This window comes from Aulostomus chinensis, chromosome 18 (assembly GCF_037954235.1).
Source record: "Aulostomus chinensis isolate RoL2024-O1b breed Wild chromosome 18, RoL_Achi_v1.0, whole genome shotgun sequence".
NCBI lineage: Eukaryota > Metazoa > Chordata > Actinopteri > Syngnathiformes > Aulostomidae > Aulostomus > Aulostomus chinensis.
Window position 1 is genome coordinate 20,873,490 of NC_141337.1, and position 21,741 is coordinate 20,895,230.

A 21,741-nucleotide genomic window follows, 5' to 3' on the forward strand; every position below is an offset into this window, starting at 1 on the left:
TCTGGCCTGCTTCTGGGGAGGGCTTGATGGAGCGGCCATGTAAACAGCATATAGCATGTAAACCACCTGATATGGAGATAAAGAGATGGAGCTTGAACCACCAGAGAGGGAGTGTTCAGAGGTTATTGATGGAACGCTGCTGAGGTGTGAGTTTAAATGTGATTCCAACGATAACAGTGTTTGTCTCTGAAAAATAAAACCGTTATTTATGCTCTGAGTGTGTGTTGAGGGGTCAGACTCAGTCGAACCTGCCTTCCCCTCGCTCGCCCACAGGATCCTGCTCATATTCAAACATTGTATGTTTTATGAAGTTCAGCCGGCTGCGGCGCAGCCATAAATCTGCTCTCTCACCTTCTCTCCTGTGTCAGTGGCAGAAGGTTGGGGTGTAATTTGCAGTGTGTTTAATAGCACATTAACATTTAGCAGCCACACTCGACTGTCTGGCTGCGTTCTGGGGGCGCTGCAGCGACTCAGCAAGATTCTCTCCATCCCAGGGTGCGGCTCCTCCCACTGCCAGTTTGTGAACGCAGGTTGTTGGAAAAAGAAAAAGCCGTATCTTTTCTTCAAATTGATGTCAATCATCTCACCTGTCAATGCATATCAGTTTTGTTCATTTGAGCATTATTTGTTTAATGCTGCTTCAGCACTTCAGCGCCATTAGAATCATCACTCCAAAGTTTTCATGTTGGACCTTTAGAACTATTATTGGCTTTGAGGTCACAGCAACATTTGAAGAGATATTTGGAGGCTTTTTTTAAGTGTTCATAGATGCAGAATATTTTGAAAAATGAAATCAGAAGTGGCGGCCCGGGGGAGCAGTGGTCCTCACTGTGGCCCCCCAGCAAGAAGGTTGTGGGTGGAGCCCCGGCTGCAGCACGGGGTCTTTCTGTGTGAGTCTGCATGTTCTCCCTGTTCCTGCTGGGTTCTCTCTGGTTCTCCAGCTTCCTCCACAGTCCAAAGACATCAAGAGGGACCAGGTTAATCCAGACTCTAAATTGACCGTAGGTGTGACTGGGAGAGCCAATGGTTGTCTGTCTCTATGTGTTGGCCCTACCATGGACTGGTGACCTGTCCAGGGGGAAGGCTGCTGGATAGGCTCCACCCCCACCACCCTGAACAGGAGAAGAGGGGGAAGATGGAGGGATGGATGATGGATGGATGGATGGAGGGAAAGCAGAAATGAAATGTATCAAATGTTTAAAAAGAAATGATATCCATAAATTCTCACACTTCCTGGAGTTCCCCACAGGTGCTCAGCACAGCAGGAATAAATCCTATAATGAATAAATAATGTTTGATTCTTTCAGGTGTTTGAGTGCAGCTGCCTTCAACTTCAAACATGAAATCTGACACCGAGTCTAAGTTTTACACATCATACATGAAGTTTTATTGACTTTTTTCTGTTGTTATTGCTTTTTCCTTAAAAGTCACATTTTCACTCTCACCTGATTTTCTGGAAATGTCCCTCTGGTGATTCTGACTCTGTTCTTCTCTCGTGGTTCTTCATGGTTTTCAGGGAATTTATTGCGGTAAAAGCAGTTCAGCAGTGACAGAATCGACCGAAGACAAACTCACAGTGTAGAATTTGAGGAAGCACAAAGCAAATTTGCAACCTTAACTGGGCACTCAGCTCATTTTGTGAACATCGTCGCCTTCTTAAAATAACGGTCAGTCATTTTTCAACAAAAAATTCTTTTGCCTAAAACAACTCTTTATGACGTTTCATCTCCAGTTTTTTTGTGTTCTCTGAAAAACTTGAAAAAAATGACAGGTGATTGTTTTTCGTTACAGCTCCTCATTGGAGGACAGCAACCTGGTGTTTGATGATCACGCAGCAGCAGAGCAGCAGCAGAGCAGCAGCGTCGCCACGTTTTAAGAAGGACAACCTGATTTTAGCAGAGACATCCGGGGAAGATGGAGCAAGACAGCTTCAGCAAAACATCACACAAGGACACAAACTGGCTGCTGGCCACAGATACGGACATGAATAATATCAACGACACAGGGGGGGACACTGAGGAGGCTCCAGTCCTGGGGGGGTGAAGGCCTGAACTGCAGGAGGGTCCTGGAGCTCCCCCTCATGACTGTGGACACAGCGCAGGAACTGGCCTGTGTGCCTGCTGGAGCTCTAACAGAATATTAATCAATGACAGTAACCCTGCAAATGGAAAGACAACCATGTCACAGCTCTGCAGGGGAGCTGATCAGCAGTCATGTGACATCTCACACTGTTGACCACTACGGACTTAAATCTGGAAGACCCATCAGCTGTTGGTGCTCTTTGAGGACCGTCACCTCATTTCTGAGCTTTGCTGATTTAAACCTTACATTTCCAGACAAGTGTGATTCGATCTGGCGCCTGTCGGTTTGCTGACAACAGCAACAGTCATCATAATCAGCCAGCAGCTTCGTCTTCTTGAAGTTGTTGATCGCTTGGTATTGATCAGAGGTCAGAAGATCCATGGGAATCTGGGGAAAAAGAAACCTGGCAATCGAGCGATAACACAGTTGCTTGGTTGTTGGAGGAGGAAAGGACGCACGCCACGTTGATCGCTGATTTGAATTCCTCAGATTGCGACTCTCACTCAGACTCAGACAACGAGGTTCCGTCTGGTTCCCTGATAACTTAAAGAAACAGAGTAAAATAAAGTAAAGGTTCTGAGAAATCTGATTGAGCTACAGAAGCTCACTTGTAACTCCTGGTGAAGAGGTGACACTGAGAGTCTGGAGTGGAGGAAATTCAATATATTACACTTCAGAAAACGAAGATGATAAACAAACCACATTATGAAAGAAAAATAAGCAGCGAGGCGTGTGACCAAGGACTGAGGACGGCTTCAGACCAGGGACCTGAAACTGCCTGTGAGGGAAAAATAAGACATTCAACCGTATTCACCGGCTCATCTCAGCGGTGGGGCGTAGATGCAGCTGGTGCCTCCATGTTGCAGGCGTTGAAGCGGGAAGGGGGGGGGGGGTGCTGTTGCATGGAGCTGTGTCTCAGACCTGAGAGGCACTTCGCCTCAGGGTCATTGCTTCATGTGTTGTTGCATCCTTCAGTGCTGGACTGGGAACTCGGTCAGCGTGGAGCTGGAATCAGCAGCAGCCATCTTAAAAAGCTGAAGACGGGTTCTGACACTTCAAAGCTTTTGAATCCTTTGATGAAAACTTTGATGAATTCAGAAAACAGCCATGATAACCAATCATGCATTAATCAATAATCAGTGATCCCTCCACTCAGTCAAACTCGTTTACTTTAAACTAATGAGACACTTTGACACCCAAGACTCCAACTCACTCACTGACCTGTAAATGTACGCCAGCCTTCATTAGCAGGTGGGCGGGAACACAAACTGTCCGTCAGCTGCAAATCACCTGAGCTAAAACGAACTGGTGCTGCCAGCTGCTGCCAGCAGATGAGCTCAGAGGCAGGCAGCGGCCGTGACACCGCGCCGGTGACATCGTTCCGTGTGCTGGCAGTCAAATACAGGACACGCCAGCGCGTGAACAGGGTGATGTGGTGACTCAGGGTGAACTGGTTATTCCCTGGTGTGGCTGAATAAATTCTCTGTTGATGTTGTGGGGGAATGTGAACAAATTTCCCAATTAAAATGAAAAAGTGTCACAGTTGGACAGTGAAAATGTTCATGTTTGCTCCGCACAAGCATCACATTCAGCTCCAGCGATTTAGGCCTACAGCCAACATGGCGGCTGCACCGTGTCAGGGAGCTGTGACAACCCTGACTGACTGGTCATCGCAGGGTCGATGCACGCCAGCTCTCAGCCGTCATGACTCCTGCCGTCTTCAGTGATTCTAAACCCATCAACTTCTGCCTTCAGCCATCAAACTTCTGCTGCAGCTGTTAACCCGCGATACGGACTTTTGCTGCAAATGTCCAGTATATCTTCGTCTAAACCACCAAGCTCCAATAAACCCTGGCAAAACCTCTTGATCCACATGTTGTTGCCATCCACAGACCTGCAACCTTCTGTGTCGCAAAGGCCCATTGCCGGGTGTTTTCTGCCGTGGGAGCAGCTTTACTCTTGGGTCCTTCAGCACTTCAGCCCTGGGTCACATGACCCTGCAGTACACACAAGTATTTATTGGCTCACGCTCTGATCAGCACTGATGGGAACACAAATCCCGAGTGAGCGCTGTCATACTTCTTTACTTCAAGATCCTGGAAGAAGCAGCTGCCAAACAGTTGAGTGACTTCCTCCAAAACAAGACGGGGGATTTCTGTCAGTACTCCGAGTATCACAGCGCTAACGCAGTACTTTGAGAGGCTGAAAATGGCTAAATTGCATCAGACAAGGTTGAAGTCACATTCATCAGATCAGTTCCAATTCGTGAAATGTAAAGTTCTGTGCTCACAAAAGAAAGTCTGTTCCCAGAGGTTCTGTGCTGGGTTGGGTCCTGGCTTCCAGGTCCACTGTTAGGAAAGGAGTGTAATTGACTAGCAGGGAAAAACATTCAGCCCTCCAGTTTAGAGAAGTAGCTAGCAGCTAGCGAGTGGAGCGCTGGTGTGGTTTCTCCTCAGGTGCCGGTGAGATCGTTGCACGTCAGCGAAAATTCTCAGTCTGCAAGCAGAGCGGTGAGTTCTGTTGGAGCGTCGACGCACCTCTGAAACTCAGATCTTTGAAAACTTTTGTGCTGAACTTTTTTGCAACCAACTCATGATTGTTTACAACAAGTTAAGTACAAGTTACTCTGATCATGTGACTGGAGCCAAACTGATTGACATCATATTCCCAGCACCTCTGTACTCATATTGAAGAATAAAACTCATTATACTTCACCTAATGGGGCATTTTATAGAGGCCAAATCACCAATGACAGGATAATAAAGACACAAATGGGCTCTTTTATATTTCAGTACTTGTAATGACGTTAATGACAAGTAATGAAATACACTCTTTACTGCAAGAAGTGGTGGAGTTACAGTAACCTGTCTCAAGCTGCTCTGTGCTCGTTAAGCACTTCAGCCCTGAGTGCCACCACCTCGTGTGTCACACGCCACATCAATGGAAGGCAACAAAGAATCACGTTAACTTCCTTCGCGTGAGCTGGAGGAGAAAGTCTCAGCTCACTGCTGCTGGTCGATTCATGTTTCAAGCTTTCAGGATGGTGCCAAGCTTCCTGTAGTGACTGAAAGAATGAGGTCGCTGATACAAACAACCACAATGTGTTCCCTCTATAGGGTGGCGGGCCGCTCTCTCACGCTACAGTGACTCACTTTCACTGGGTGAAGAGCTCCAGAGAGACTTCCCAACCCACTGGGAGAGCAGTGCTTGTCGGCAATAAGATTGTGGCTTCGAAAATGAGGGGAAGGGTTTTCAGTCCTATTCTAGATTCTGTTCATGGGTCGGTCTAATATCTTCTCTTCTCCCAGTTCCTGCCAGTATTCGTGCATCTCGACCAGAGGAGTCATCAGGCCGCTGGAGCACCCGGATAACTTGGAGTGTCAGTATTCCATCCTGGAAGTCACAAAAACATGAACTGGGGTCCTTTCCTTTTCGGCCAGGAGACCCCAAAGTCAAGCGGCCCAGCGAGTGAATGAGGGAGTCACTCAGCGGGGGTGCAGGGCCATGCAGGCACATGTAGCTGGAGGGTGTCTGAGTGGGGCGCTCAGGAAACTAATCCTGTCTCTAATTACCACCAACGACGGAGCTCCAGGTGTTTAATCTACAACTGGTTTGTACTCCAAAGTCTCACGACGTCACCGAAAAATGGAGGACCCCAGAGTCCAGCAGGGGAGGTGTCAGGAAGCACGCTTGCTGTTGCCCGCAATAAAACACCCAAAGAAGAACACGGATGCCAAGCTGATCTTTGACTCCGAGAACTGGAGTGAAGGTTTACTGTGTCTGACAAAGGGCAGCTGGTCTCTGCCAGGACCAATCATGTTGCCTGATGACCCTGCAACCACAGGTTCTGAAAATGCAGGCAAGTTGTGTTCTGAAGTGGTGACGGAGGCAGGGGTGATAAAACCAGATAAAACCCCACTTGCCCAAAACACACAGTTTGTTCTGCAATGGGGGGCAGCTTAATCCTTCGTTCAGTCCCGGGTCACGCTGGCTCTTATCTCCCAAAAAGCGTTCGGAGCTCCAGCATCAATGCCAGCTCGTCTCTGGGACAGGAAACACAAGTCAGCCAGCAGCGCCGTCTAGTCAAGCCGTCACCGTCCTCCGCGCTGCTGCAGCTGCCACAGACCGGATGTGAAGCCGAGACCTTCGCTCCGTGCTGACAGCAACCGTCACCTTCCTGGAGCCAGAATTGAACCTGAGAGCCGGGGACGAACGGACCGAATCAATGCATCAGCGCCACCCGCAGGTGTGCAGGAGGAAGCGGAACCAGTCGGCTGAGTGGTGCTGGCTTGTAAAAGTCAAACATGGTTCGGTGTGGTGGTGTTGGTTTTATGCGCCCCGAGGGTTTCCCAGGAATCACAGAAACAAGAAATCAGAGACAAGGCAACTTCTTCCAGCTGTGAACCTCTTCGCTTTCATCAGGACCAATAATCCGGGGCCGGGTTCCGTTCTCTCCTCAAGGCTTCTGCTCCTCCCTGTAACGCGGACGGCTTCAAGGATGACGCGTGTCCCTCCGTTGTTTGTGGGTTGTTGTTCACAAACCGAGAACGGGATGAAGCTCCTGCTGGTGCCTGCGGGAAGGAGTGGGACTCCTGGGAGATCCCCGGGATGGGCTGGTAGCACCGCCCCGAGCCCGGTAAATTCAATCCTCTACTTTACTAACCCGGTAACAATGTTGTCCTCTGCTCGGATTTCATTTAACAGGTGAAGAGAATCGAGTCGCATTTTGATTTATTTTGGAGCAAAAGCAAGAATTCAGTTCTTTACTGGGACTTGAACTGCGAGGGGCTCGGTATTTTTGAAGGAGAATCGAAGGCAGCGCTGCGAACGAGACACCTGCTGCTTCGGTTTAAAACAATTCTCTTCATTTAAACACGACTTGAAGACGTCAACAGTGTCCAGTATTTATCGCAAATGTAGTTTTTTACAATAACAAAACGATTAAAGTCTTTCATATTTCGATCAAAAGTCAATTATTTTTTCAAAATCCAAGTTTAAGGAGCTTCATTGTCACATGAGCTCACGCGCGGATGGCGGTCCCGACATAAACCCGATAAACATCGAGGAAGAACATAAACAGGGAGAACGGGACTATCAGCATGTGACCAACCGAACCAAATATGAAAACCAAGTACGAGCGACGCAAAACAGAGTGGGAGACTGAAGGCCATGAACCCGGAGCATGACTCAAGCCTCTGACGTCACAACCGCAGGATAGAGGGAACGTTCAGGAAGCAAAAGGCTCGCCAGAGGTGGAGGCCGAGGCCGCCAGGACGGAGACACGGCAGCTTTAGGCTTCTGAATAACGGAAATATCCGATAACGCCGGATTGACTCCGGTCTGTGACTCGTTAATCCGTGTTTACTAAACAGGTGTGGGTTAACGTCAGGTATCAGGCCTCTGATTGGACATTTCTGTTGACGTCAGCCCCTGACAGCAGCTGAAGAAGGTGAAGGTGAGCGTGTTCGTCTACACCCGCGGAGGTTTGGGGGGGGGGGGGGGGGGCATTAACAGAGACATCAGCAGCTGAGCAAAGATCCGAAGCAGCACGTTGAACTCACGACCCACGACCGAAGGAGAGGAGGAACGAACAGCGTTTCTGTCTCTGTTTATTTGACATTTGAATAAAGACAGCAGCCACGCCACCAGGCGTCTGCAATCAAACCCAGCAGAACCTTCTGGTGCCACCCCAGCTTTGATGGACACACAAAGCGGCGGCAACCTGGCGGCCTCTGATTCTGAGTTTGATCACGAAATTAAGCCGCGATACCGAGTCAGGAAAATCACGTCACAAAACTCAAACACACACACACACACACACACACACACACACACACACACACACACACACACACACACACACACACACCGGGCTGCGTCGGGAGGCCGCGTGTATCCACCGCTGCTCCGGTTGTCGTTCTCTCGCCCCTGACTTCATTTTCATCTTCCCAGCTCGGGTAAAAAAGCCGCGAGCCTCATCTGAGAATCTGACGGCGTGCGTGATGAGTGCAGCGCTCGCGCGCTTGGCTCTGATTAACTTGAACAGCATGCAGGCCTTGGTGACGCAGCGGCGGCTGTCGTCGCACCTTAAACGCGCTGTTTTTGTTTGTTTGTCGGTGGCGGAGCGGCACGTCATCCAGCCTTTAAAAAAAAAAGGTTTTTCAGATAACAAAAACTGGAGGCGAGCATCATCACATGTCCATCCATCCATCGTCATCTTCATCTTATTCCTTACTAGTAAGGGTCATGGGGGGCTGGAGCCTATCCCAGCACCAACGGGCGAGAGGCGGGGTTCACCCTGGACAGGTCACCAGTCCATGGCAGGGCCAACACATAGAGACAGACAACCATTCACACTCACAGTCACACCTACAGTCAATTTAGAGTCTGGATTAACCTGGTCCCTCTTGATGTCTTTGGACTGTGGAGGAAGCTGGAGTACCAGAGAGAACCCAGCAGGAACAGGGAGAACATGGAGACTCACCCAGAAAGACCCCGTGCTGCAGCCGGGACTCAAACCTGGAACCTTCTTGCTGGGAGGCGACAGTGAGGACCACTGCTCCACCGTGTTGCCATCATCACGTGTCGATTCAGGCAAAAACAATCTTTTGCCCTCAAGAGACAGACAGACAGACAGACTACTTTATTAATCCTTTTTGGACGTTCCGCCAGGGAAATTGCACTCTCCTCAACATTCATTCACAGCACTGCTACCATAGAATAGACATAAATGAAACCTTATCGAAAAATAGCAAAGAAGAGAAAACAAAGACTATATATACATATATATATATATATGTATATATATATATATATACATATATATGTATATATATATACATATATATGTATATATATATGTATATATATAGTATGTATATATATGTATGAATATATATGTATATAGATATGTATATATAATATATAATATATAATATATACATATATATGCATATATATATATGCATATATATATACATATATATATATATATATATATATATATATATATATATATATATATATATATATATATATATATATATATATATATATATATATATACATGTGCGTGGGCCTGTGTGTACCTGGATGGTTATGTGAAAATGAACAGACTCAGACAATTTTAAAAAGGTAAGACGTGAAGCTCTGGATTCTACAGATGTTTTCAGGTGAGGAAGCGGCTGAGACGTCACAGCCTGATGACGACCCGCGTCCGCCAGGTTCTTATTCCTGATCTCGTCCTTGCGCGTGGAGCCGCGGGACTCAAAGCTCAGTCCGACTTCCGCGCTCCGGGGATTTTTATGTTTTTACAGTTTTTCCCAGTTTTTACAGTTTTTTTCTTTTAAAACGCTGCTTTCCCACAAACTTTTTCACTGTAAACCTGCGACCTCCGGGGCTTCCTGGCCTTGGCGCGTCGCTGTAAAAGCTGACAGAAGCTCGGGTTCCCCCGGTCGTTACAGCCCTCAGGTCTCGAACACCGGACGAGGTTCCTGATGCTGGTCTAAGTTTCCTGATCGAGAGCAGCTGATCGATCGTTACCGTCACGCAAAAATCATGACGATAGAAACGGCTAGGAGGAGAGAGAGAGCGGTTTGGACCGGAGGATTTAATTTAGAGAAGAAGAAGACGTGTGTGTGTGTGTGTGTGTGTGTGTGTGTGTGTGTGTGAGAGAGAGAGTGAGAGACACCCGTTTTCTGGCTCTTAGACAGCCGTGTGAAGACAAACTAATATTTCTGCCGGTGAAGGTCGGTGCTGCCTCGCCTCTCACATGAACGCAACAATATTCCACCGGAAGAACATTTGCTGGAGGCGTCCATATTTCATTTTCAAAAAGCAAACGTTCAGTGGAAGTGCGTGAAGTGTAATTACTCGTCCAGCTAAATGCGGAGCCTCTAAATGCGGATTCCGGGCTGGAAATTAAAGCCCTGCTGGAAGCGCGTGAGCGGCTGGGATCCACGGCCTCAGCTGAACCTCCGCGGCGCTGCGAGGACCAGACGGAGAGTTCATGAAAGCGCGGCTGCATCCAGGACGGCCTCCAGCCTGTTGCTCGGGCGCCATTTTGAGCCAAATTATTTCACTTGAATTCAACTCTTAACTGCACATCAGCGCGGGTGACGTTCACGAATTCACCTTTTTAATAACTTTAAAGATGGCGGCAAATACAGCAGCCCATCAGGGTGACGGGGGGCCAGAGCCTGCTGGTGATTACATCAGTAAAACTCATACACGCCTTCCCAGTGGCCCCATCACTCACAGCGGTGGAGGAACTGGTGGAAACGCAGCGACTCGTCTTCACGAGCTGGAATATTCTGGATTTTATGTTCAATGTGAAGTGGATCGACCATAAACTATAAAACCTCTTTCGATTTAAAGCCGTGCTCGTTAGAGACAGAGAGAGACAGAGAGACAGAGAGAGAGAGGGAGGGAGAGTCCATTTATCCAAGTCAGCACAGTTATGAGTGAAGCAATGAGTCAAAAATGAAGGTGGTTAGAGGATAATGTCTTCAAGCCTTCCAGCGTCACTGTCTCCAATTAACGCGCGAGCTGGTTCGCGGCGCGGCCCGCAGGGGCGGAGGCCCTCCGAAAATTAAAATTCCCCGAACCTGCGGTCTGAGGAGAAGCCATCTTGGCTGGGAAGTACCGAGCAGAGAAGCGTTCCACTCCAAACATGTCAGCATCAGCGGGGATGAGCACAATGAGCCCCGGCAAAAAGTGAGGTGACACCGTGAGCGAGCCCCACGATCTCCCGGGTCCGCGGGCCTCACCGGGCCGGTTAACTTTCACTTAGCTTCACTTTCTGGTGGGTGAAGCTCAGTCAGGACACATTCCAACTCTGCTGGACGCAGAAATCCGTCTCCTCACAGTAGGAGGTTCCGAGTTCCACCCCGGGCCTCCGCCCGCTCGGCAGGACCAACTCCTGATTTGAGTTCTGTGGGTCGCGCCAGCTACTCGGTCCAACTCGTCACGTCTCCGGAGCAGATCCGGGGCTGCTGTCGCGCGCCGCCGCCTCGTAAATAACAACAATCGCCCCGCGAGCAACGAGCAGTCCCACATTTAATCCCCGTAAATAACCGAGCAGGCGCGATGTGCCATGCAGACTTTGGATTTATGTCCCAGACCGGCAACCTGCCACCCCGAGGAGTCCCGGGCTCCGTGTGACGGTGATAGAGAAACATCAAGACTCACGGCAGCTTTGATTGAGGCCGCGAGGAAGTCAAAGGTCTCCGGCCCGTCCGGTCTGTCGTCCGTCCTTCGGTTTCAGAGCCTCTGACGATTCGTCTCTCACCGCGTCTGAGCGGCCGCGAGGAGGCCTCCCGTCCTGGAGGAGTCGCGGCCCCGCCGCCGGGCTGCAGGCCCTCGGAGGTGCTGACTGCTGGCAGCGCGACCGCAGAGTGAGCGGCGCCTGCTCCGCGGCAGCGAGGCTGCAGCAGCCGTGTTTACAGTCCGCGCCGCCGCAGGCCGTATATCAGCCCCATAAACCCGAGCCGCCCTGATCCAGGAATTTATTATGGGTTTTAAACAGACCCCCAAAAAGTGGTGCAAGTAGTTTGCGCTGTAAAGACAAGGTGCTTGAGCGCGCGCGGGGCCTGTTTAATGGCGCTCGTTAACGAAATTGACAGTTAATCCGCCAGTAAAAGGAGGTCAGGAGGCTCCGCGGGTCACACACCGGCACCGGCACCGAGCCGCTGGGTGATTAAACACACCTCCGCACGAGGTGCACCGGGGACACGTCTCTGACAGACGCCGCGTCCGCTGCGAGTGCGGGACTATTTGCGCTAATTGCGCAGTAACGTCGGCTCCCTGATGTGCGGCTCGATGAGTTGCGGGAGATTCAGTGGCGGACGCGCCAGGTGACGTTCCTCACCTCACATGCACGCGCATCGGTTCTACGCTCCTGAAAAATCAAAATGAAATGAATAAACAAAGACATGAAGGCGCGAGGAGCCGCGTCGCCGCTGAGCTTCCGGCCGGAGCTCGTTTATGATTCCGCTGTGATTCACGAAGGAGCCGCGGCTCCTGCATATTGAATATAAACAAGAGGATTTATTTAGACTGGGGGGGGGGGGCATCTATTACATCGAGAGAAGTAGAAAGAGAGAGTGATGGATTTCCACGCCGCTGACGCTTCACCAGGCTGGAGGGAACAAGTCCGGCCAATCAGTTTACTCCTCGCGCTCAGACCCGACAAAACCCCCGCGCGGAGGCTGTTTCACTTTGTTTCCCTATAGTGAGCAAGTTGTTTGAAAGGAAAGAGGCAGTGTGAAGGAGAGAGAGAGAGAGAGAGAGAGACAGAGAGAGAGAGAGAGACAGAGGGGGGGCGAGAGGGAGGAGAGGAGGAGAGGGGGGAGAGGGAGGGGGCGAGCGAGCAAAGGACAGAAGAGTCTAAGAGAAGAGGAGAGAGGGAAGAGAAACCCGTAATATCTCCCCTTGTTTTCATCTGTGACCTCGCGGCGTCTCGCAGATGATGTCCGATCATGTCCATTTCTGGGACCCTGAGCAACTATTACGTGGACTCCATCATAAGTCACGAGAGCGATGAACTCTCGACCCCGGCTCATTTTCCCAGCGTCCAATATTCCGGCTCGAGCTCCGCCGCCGTCGCCGCCGCCGCGGGTGGAAGGCAGCCCGGCGGCGCTGCGCACGCGGAGCATCCCCACCCCGAGCCCTACCCGTCCTGCAGCTTCCAGCCCAAGCCTCCGGTGTTCTCGTCGTCCTGGAGCCCCTTCAGCCCGCACGGCGCGAGCGGCCTGCCAACCGTCTACCACCCGTACATCCCAGCCCAGCACGTGCCCGCCGCGGACACACGGTACCTTCGCTCGTGGCTGGACTGCGCGCCGCGCGGCTCCGAGTCCATCCCGGGGCAGGGCCAGACGGGACAGGTCAAGCTGGAGCCGCAGCTCGGCCACCTCGGGGGCGAGATTCCTCCCAAAATTGGCGGACAGCACCAGCACGAGACCACCACCTACATCCTGGAGTCGAGGTCCACGGCTGCGCGTGAGCTGAGCCACCATCCGGCCGCCATCCTGGGCGCAGGGTTCGAGGAGACTAAGGACATTTGTGAGGGGAGCGAGGACAAAGACGGCCTGGATCAAAGTAAGTGAGAGAGCAGGAAGCCGCGGCGGCAGGAGCGGAGAGGAGATTGTAAACGCTTTAATGCTGCAATAAAAGCAGAACAAAGAACCGCGCGCCCCCCCCCCCCCCCCCCCGCGCCCCAACTTTACTGAGGTTTCTGGTCCGCTGGCAGCAGATCCCGTCCACCTGAACGGCGCCTCCACGCGTGATAAATCACCTCAGATCAACTCGGAGGTTTCTGTTTGTTCTCTGGTGCGTCACGTCACATCAAAAAGCTGCAGGACCGGTTAATAGCGTCACGGAATCGAGCATCGCGTCGTCGGACAAACGCGCTACAGCCGTCCGGGTCCCTCGAGTTCGACCCAGATGCTCCGGAGGCAGCTGGGATGTCTCGAACGCTCTCCGGTTGTGCGGGGTCACCGGGGAGACGCGCTTTATTGTTTTTCTCGGATGAATTTTGCAGATACTTCAGAGTACCAGAGTACTACGATACGAAACAGTCGGTGGGAGCGGAACCGACACGTGAACAGCGGCTTCAGCCTGAACAGGGACGCTGTTGTTGTTGACGGTTCATCGCGGGATAAATCAGCCTGACAGTAATTAGAGAAGGTTGCTGAGTTTGGGGAACCGCGATATGATTGTCAGAGCATGCGCACTTCTGCCCTAACTGGTTGGCGTTGTTTTTTTCCTTTGTAATGCTGGCAAACACACACACACACACACACACACACACACACACACACACACACACACACACACACACACACACAATCATCGTGACTTACTCGAGTATCTGTTCTCTGTTGCTTGTTGTTTATAGCTCCTGGTGTCAGTAGTCAGTCTGTTATGAGTCCTAACTGTCAGAATATGTGTGTGCGTGCGTTTGTGTGTGTGTGTGTGTGTGTGTGTGTGTGTGTGTGTGTGTGTGTGTGTGTGTGTGTGTGTGTACACCTGTGGTCTCTTTACACCGTTTGGACTCTATTCGCGCCCCCTGCTCGTACCATGGAGTGTCGGACACGAGCTCAGAACCGCGCGGTACTGGGCGGTTTGGATCAGCTTACTGGAGCCCAGTCAGATACTGGTGCCCGCTGCTTCTGTAAATTTGACAGGACGTTCGTTACGCGTCGGTTCGTAAGAACACTCCTGCCCGGGCTTGCGGAGTTGACGTGATTGACAAGTGCTCTGACCTGCTTCTACTTCTAGAAATCATTACGTCATAAACGAATTGGGCTGACGGTCATGAGCCCGGTGGGCCCGGAGCCTGAAGCGCCGTCCGGGGTCGTAGCTGACGGTGTCTGGGCCAGGTGGAGACGAGACACAGCGACTCATCTCCCTCCATCACGCGCACTGACGACACGCGGGAGGAGAGAAAAGAACCTAACGGGTGCTGAGCCGCGCGAGCTGCCGAAGACTTCGGTGCGCTTTGATTCTAAAACCGTTGAGGAGCTCCAGCCCGCGGGCCCCGCCTGGCTGGGATGAGACTATCCATGATCCCCACCGCCCTCAGTCCTCATACGCGAGCTTCTTCTCCGTGCTGTCATGAACGCAGAATTAAGAAGGACGTTAAGAACGCTTCGTTTTTGTTGGAATTTCAACGCGCAAACATTCGACATGAGAACCCCCCCCCCCACCCCAGCGCGGCTTAGACAGAAGAAACAATCTGGAATAAAATGAGTGTCTTCGCTGCCTCGTATTTCACTGTTGCTGTTATTGTAGGCCGCGCTGAGCCGCGCGCGAGGCGCTGCTTTATTCATCTGTTGCTCCTGTGATAATAATAATAATATTTTATCTGTCACGAAATTACTCTCCTCTTGATATAAAGTCCTGGAGGGGTTTCGCCTGTTTATTCTGCTTTTCTCTCATTATTCTCCCTTTAAACAACATTCCATCCATCATCCGCTGGCGGCGCGGCTCAGCTTCAGTCGTCTGAAGCGTTTCCGGAGCTGCACGCGGTTTTAGGTGAGAGAGAAGAAGAGAATTATTACATGTATAGATTCTAATGGTAACCCGGGCCTGGATGTGGATGAACATTCCTCTAATCTCGCGGAATAAATCTAATTTTCTGCCGGGAGAGTCTGAGCCATCTGTCTGTGCGCGCGGCCGTTTGATATGTGCACGAGCGCCGTGTGTGTGTGTGTGCGCGTACGTGCGTGAGATACTTCAACTCCCACTTTGGCCTTTTCAGAAGAAGAAATACAAATTACAAATAGACAGCAGACACACATACACATTTATTACTCTCTCCTCTGCTCTCTCTCTCTCACACACGCGCGCGCACACACACACACACACACACACACACACACTCAGCCACCTTATTACAGCATCTGAGCGTGCTATCCATCAGGGCCGCGGGCTGGTTTAGGGCTGGATGGAGCCCAGCAGCCTCCAGCCTGAATTATTGGGCTCTCCACCAGTAACACTGTGTCCCAGTCCGGCTCGCTGGGAGCGAAGGCGAGTCAGTAATGGAATCAGTGCCCTAAGATGCAACAAAAGTTTATCTCTGTGCGATTTGAGAGCATCAGCAGTTCTGCGGCGGGCCAGTGTGGCAGGTAGCGGGAGCCACGGCAGCCAGCGGCGGCCATTGTTCGCCGGCAGCCATTTTGAAGACTTAGAGGTTTGTGTTGGCGGGTTGAACGAACGAGCAGGTCCAGAGGAGGCAGGACATGACGGCTGGTGTCTCTGCTGCCTCCCTGCAGGTGAGCAGCTGAGGGCTTCCCGTTTGCCCTTGGGAGGAGCAGCTGCGCGTTCCTTGCACATCTCAGTGAGCATCGTTCCAGAGCTGCAGGTCACCCTTGTGGTTGAATCCCAGTTCAACATTCTGGTGAAGATGCTCAGTCTTTCTTTTTGGCTGAGTTAAACTTAAACTTCTGGCAGTGCTGACGTCATGCAGCCGTTGCCTCTCCCCGACAATCAGGGAAGAGGAGTGGCTGGCGCCCTCTAGTGGCAGTAGAACTTTTACAGGACCAGGTGATATGGGCAGGGACACTGGTTCGAGTGCTGGATGATGCAGCAGAACCACAGACCAGCAGAAGCGGCTGACAACAGGCTTGTGAGACTCATCAGCTGCCTGTCGATGCTCCGGCAACAGTGGCCACAGGCTGTTAGCATGTTAGCATGTTAGCATGGCAGACCTCCTGGAGGCTGCCGCTCCAGTTTGATTACACAATTAAAACATGGATGGTGAGTTGGTGTTTTGGGAGTTCCTAAATCCAATTAGTCCGTCCCTCTTATGGCAATCTCGGAACCCATTGACTGTGAAGAGCCCCTGGGGGCAACGTCCAAAATTTCAGGTCTTCTGGTGTTGCCAGCTGATATTGGATACAATTTATGATCCAATTAGCAACCTGAGATGCAGGAATGGAGTTGATAGAGTCCGTGAGTGGACTTCTTCACGTCTCCTGCTGACAAACTGAAGCCTCTCTCTTTCAGCCCAGGTTGTCCAGCTTTTCTGCCCCCCAAGTGGACTGTTTCCCTGTTGGGGAGCAAACTCCTCTCAAACCGGACTGCTTGGCTGCTCAGGCTGTCCTGAACACGTTCTTTATGCTTGTGCCATTACTGAGAGGAAGGTGGGAGGCGTTCCACTTCCAGGCCGTGGTGGCGAGCGTCTCCTCCTGGTGTGTCTTGATGAGAAGGACATGCAGGTGGGGTGATTGTCCCTCCCCCAGATGGGCCTGGTCAAAGTGGCGTTTGTGTGATTCTACCTTTCAAACCGTCACGTCCAGGTCAGTCCAACACGCATCTGAGGGTTGTGTTTATGTTGCTGGGGCCGAGCAGCCACCAGGACAAACTGCTAGATTAGACTTCAGTCTTTGTGCTGTTGCTGCTGGGCAGGGCAGCAAAGTTATTGCCCTTGAAGTTTATTAACTTATAACGCAGGGTGAACAACCCCATTAATTGGCATGTTGCTGTTGGTGGCTGGCTGAGATGTGGTGAGAGGGGTTGGGGTTGAGCGGGGATGAAATACGACATCGGAAAATGTAATAACGTGCCTTTGGGATATATGAGAGGTCAATTTCTGGAACTATTAGGATGAAATTGCACGTGGAGGGAGAAAGAGAGAGAAAGAGGCGGGATGTGTTATTAGTCTTGTTGGTTGAGCCGGTCACTGTTGCCGCGCAAGCAGCATTCATCACAGCGGACACTCACCCAGGAAAAGACACACACCGGCCAGCAATCGAATACCTCATGTTGCACAGCCACAGGCTCCAGCGGGATGGTTTATGGGAATATCAGTCTTTTCATCTGCGTGTCTGTCCGTGTCACATCCAAGCGAGACATTAACGCTGCAGCCACATGGACAGACAGCTCCAAGTTAGGACGAGTAAAGCATCGCTGCCCATATTCTTCCTTTCTATCTGTCATCATCTTTACTGTCCTCTCATCCATTGGAGAAAAAGAAGGAGTTATATACACCACCCGCCATAACTCACTGCCCTCCTGTACCAGCCCCCACCCCCCTCACCCGCTATGTCATCCTGGGTGACAGCCACGGCCGCGGCACAGCTCCGAGGGTAATGGATGGTCCTGGAGGTGATTATACACTCAGGGAATGCAAAGCACCCACTTTACTGTGTGACAAAAGCACCCCCCCCCCCACGCCCCCTCCACCCCTCCTCACCTCTTTACCAGGCATTATTTTGCTCTGAGATGAAATCAATCGTCTACATGTGGGCCATGTTAGAGGAAATTGATTCCAGAGGGTATTAAGGACATATTTACTGACGAGGGCCAGTAACTAACTCAGCTGTCGTGGTTCCTAACGCCGAGTGTCTTCGGTGGACAACGCCAGACGCGCCAGAGCTGCTCCTGTCTGAGCACATCTTCCTCTTTAGTTCCAGAAACCTCCCTCCAATCATCTGGCCCTGCCGACCTGACCTGCCTCTGCTCCCCCACGTAAGAGGGAGAAGATTTTGCCTCTGCATGTCAGAGGGGGGGTGCTCTGACAAAACCCACCAATGAAGGAGAAAAAGCAGAGCAGAATCCAAGCAGAGTGGCAGCGGTCCTGAGAAGAAGCAGGAGACTGGAAGGAGATCCACGTCAGTGTCATTCTCTCTCCAGGTGGAGCCGCCGGCCGATTCTGGTTCAAGTTGATCACTAGTGATCACAACCAGGAGGAGCTGCTGGCTGAGCCGCTCCAGAGGAATTAGAAAGGTGAGAGCCAGTCAGCTGGTCAGTCACATGATCACAGCTGAGGTGCCTCCCATCAGAGGGGCAAGCTGCTCCCTCTCAGCCCTGAACCAGAGCCCTGTGTCCCAGGGGCTGGTGAGACATAAATGTGAGGTTCATGACATCCATCATGGCCCGGATGCTTTCTGATCAGAAGTCATCAATATCTGATCACATGTCAATCAGAGGCTCACTGGAACATTCCGATGCCTGTGTGACGTCAGGAGAGAACCGCCGCCCCCCAGGAGGGCGGCTCGTTGACTTCCTCATTAATTTAGGCCACAAGCAGCTGAAATGTGATGATGTCGCATGTGAATTATAACCAGAAAACAAAGACGTACGTGAGTGTTGGTACTTGTTCACCGTCGGGTAATCAGAAACACTTTGTCACTTCGAACTGAGTTCGATGGTTTCTGAGGCCTCAGAACTCCGGTTCCGTTCAGAAGATTTAAAAACAAACCTCTGAAATGAAAACAGGAAAACGGTTCAGTGGGCATGTTCGGGTGCTGGGTTCGGTCCAGCAGGTCCCCGCCTGAGCCCGGCGGGTCAGACATGGGCCTCCGTCTACGCCGCAGTTGGTCACGTGTTTTGGAGAAAAGACGTAATTCATCCCCTTTGATCTCTCGTTACTTTTTAATTTCTGTTTTAGGAAACTAAGAACCCTGAAATGCAGACCCGCGGGTCACTCTGTCTCCTCTGCTCTCCTCCTAGACGACCCCTCCGCCAACTGGCTGCACGCGCGCTCATCCCGGAAGAAGCGGTGTCCCTACACCAAGTACCAGACGCTCGAGCTGGAGAAGGAGTTCCTGTTCAACATGTACCTCACGCGGGACCGGCGGCACGAGGTGGCGCGCGCGCTGAACCTGACGGAGCGGCAGGTGAAGATCTGGTTCCAGAACCGGAGGATGAAAATGAAGAAACAGACCAAGGACCAACCCAAGGACTAGCTGGATATGCGTGTGCGCGTGCACACGCAAGCATATTCAGACGGACATGCACGCACGCTCACGCCACGTCCCAACACACGGCCCCACATTCCGTATGTTTGTAACACAAAACGGCCTTCAAGAACTGAAATACAAGAACTGACATCCGGGTCTCAACACGGGTCGACCGTGTGGGACATTTCCCAATCACGCTGATCAGTGACTTTATTGATCACTGACAGGCGACGAGGACGCCGCCGCACTGAGGTCGGAACGTTTGTCTGGTGTCGGCAGGATGGAAGGAAGCTGGAGGACGAGATGGTGCCTGCAGTCCGCGCGTGCGCCAACCTTGACACACGCACGAGTCTGGCCTCGAGGCGGGTTGACGCATCGACGTGGTTCCATCGTTTCCTTTCAGACTCCGACGGGACTTTGGTGTCAGGCAGCACGGGGACAGAGACGAGGAGTAGTGAGGAGGAGGAGGAGGAGGAGGAGGAGGAGGAGGAGGAGGAGGAGGATCTCCTTCTCTCAAGCACTCAGCTGATTTGTGTTAGTCAGGCTATTTATTGTTGCGTCGGCGACACCAGAGGCGCGCCGAGGTGCTGAAATCGAGGTTTCACATGGCCGTTAATAAGCACTAACACACACACACACACACACACACACACACACACACACACACACACTGTTCCTTCTCTCTTTTGTTTCCTACTTGCTGGCAGAGTTTCATTAGCGCGCGCCAGATGGTCACCGGTGATACCAGCAACCAGCCGCCGTTTGTTTCCCGGTTGTCGGGCTAAATAATTAGCAGATGCGGGGAGAGGAGGCGCGCGGCCCGCTGAAGCAACCGGACACCCGATTAGGTTTCTGTCGATACCGAGCCCGCCCCTCGGCCTCCTCCCTGGATGCTTTATGTCCGTCGATAGTCCGCGGTCTTATCAGCAGGCAGACAAACACCAGACGCTGTCATCGCGTCCATCCTCCAAGTACCGCCTCTCACTGCAGCTCCCCGTGAATCCGGGACCCCCGGTGAAGCCTCCGGTGCTTTCACGTCAGGGTCTTCGAGCCCCCGTGACCTGCATCTGATCCTCTCGCTGCTGCTGCTTCATCTCAAATGCGTCGGAAGTGGACCGACCGCCGTGGACGTGACGTCGTTTGTTTACCTATTTGCTGTGAATACAGACGCACATTTCCGGCCCCGCCGCCTGCTCCGCCGGGGCTGAGCTCTCTGTCATTACCCGCCTCTGATTCTTGCGTTGCAGTTGGAGAAGAATAGGCACTATTTTTATACGCAGCCCGCAGTCACGCGTGTTTTCTTTGCTATGCAATGCGGGCTTCTTTCTCTCTCTCGTTCCAGGAAACACAACCCCGGGCCGAAGGACGGACCGGAGACGCTTTCGACCTGGTTTACCTGCAACCATCCGCCACCGAGGCTCCACTGAGCTGAGGGCACCAACAGAACAGCTCGAGCTGGAGCGTCGTCTCAGTTAAACGGCGTCCGACGGCTTTTATGGACGCTCATAAACAACACGTCGACTTTACGACCTTTACAACCTGCGTGTGTGTGAATGTCGTGGCATGCAGCCCGCAAATGCTACTTGTGCACCCACCTTTTAGGAATTACACACACACACACACAAACACACACACGCACACACACACACACACACACACACACACACACACACACACACACACACACACACACACACACAGACTGAAAAAATGTAGTCTTAATTTTGAGTTGTTGCCCCGCCCAACTATTTTGTTGGTTCGTTTGTTTGCAAGTCTTAACGAGATCAATATCATATCTTCTATTTACAAGTAAAAATGTTTACATGGTTTGCGCATGCCTGACGTCACTCGTCCACTTGAGGACGTTGTCGGTGGTTTAGCTGTTCGTGTCCAGCCTGTCGGAGAGGAATGCTCGTCGGTAAATAATAAAACTTTCAATAGTTTCTTGATAGGGAATATTTCTAATTTATTGTATATAAAGTGAGTAACCTGGTCTTTCTTATGGGAATGAGTTGAATATGATGACGTCAGTCTGACTGTATTGTAGAGGACTTCTTCTTTTATAAGGTTCTGTTCTCCGTGTCTTGTCACGTGACTGTCTGATGTCCTCCGACCTGTTTTTCTCTGACTTCTTGCTGATGTAGTGTAGGTCGACATGCCGCCCGTCGCCGGAACCAAGCATTTCTTCTTCCTCTGAGTTGTTTTTTTTATACTTAATGTCTTCCGGCCCAGTGGCTGCTCCTCTGGCGGGAGGCGCGGCGGGGCTGGAAGGGTTCTGTGCTGCTGCTGCTGAACTTCTACGGAGGAGTGAGGAGCCATGTGGCCGGTGAAGGCCCCGTCCAGCCCCCGGTGCCCCCCCCCCCCCCCGCTCTTCTTCCGTCCGTGTTGGTGTGTTTGTTTCTCCGTGCGGTCGCACTGCTGATGCTGGATTCCTATTAAAGAGGAAACTTTATAAGACGACTGCGGCTTCTTT

At 51.5% G+C, this 21,741-nt stretch overlaps 1 protein-coding gene across 1 annotated transcript; it reads left to right on the top strand.

The window, feature by feature from the left end:
* The first annotated feature begins 12,497 nt into the window (after positions 1-12,497).
* Positions 12,498-19,274, top strand: hoxb9a (homeobox B9a). The gene is made up of 2 exons (XM_086184603.1): positions 12,498-13,179; positions 19,039-19,274. Exons 1-2 carry the CDS (start codon positions 12,561-12,563, stop codon positions 19,272-19,274), a joined length of 855 nt encoding a protein of 284 aa, XP_086040729.1. The 5' UTR covers positions 12,498-12,560.
* The last annotated feature ends 2,467 nt before the right edge of the window (positions 19,275-21,741 follow it).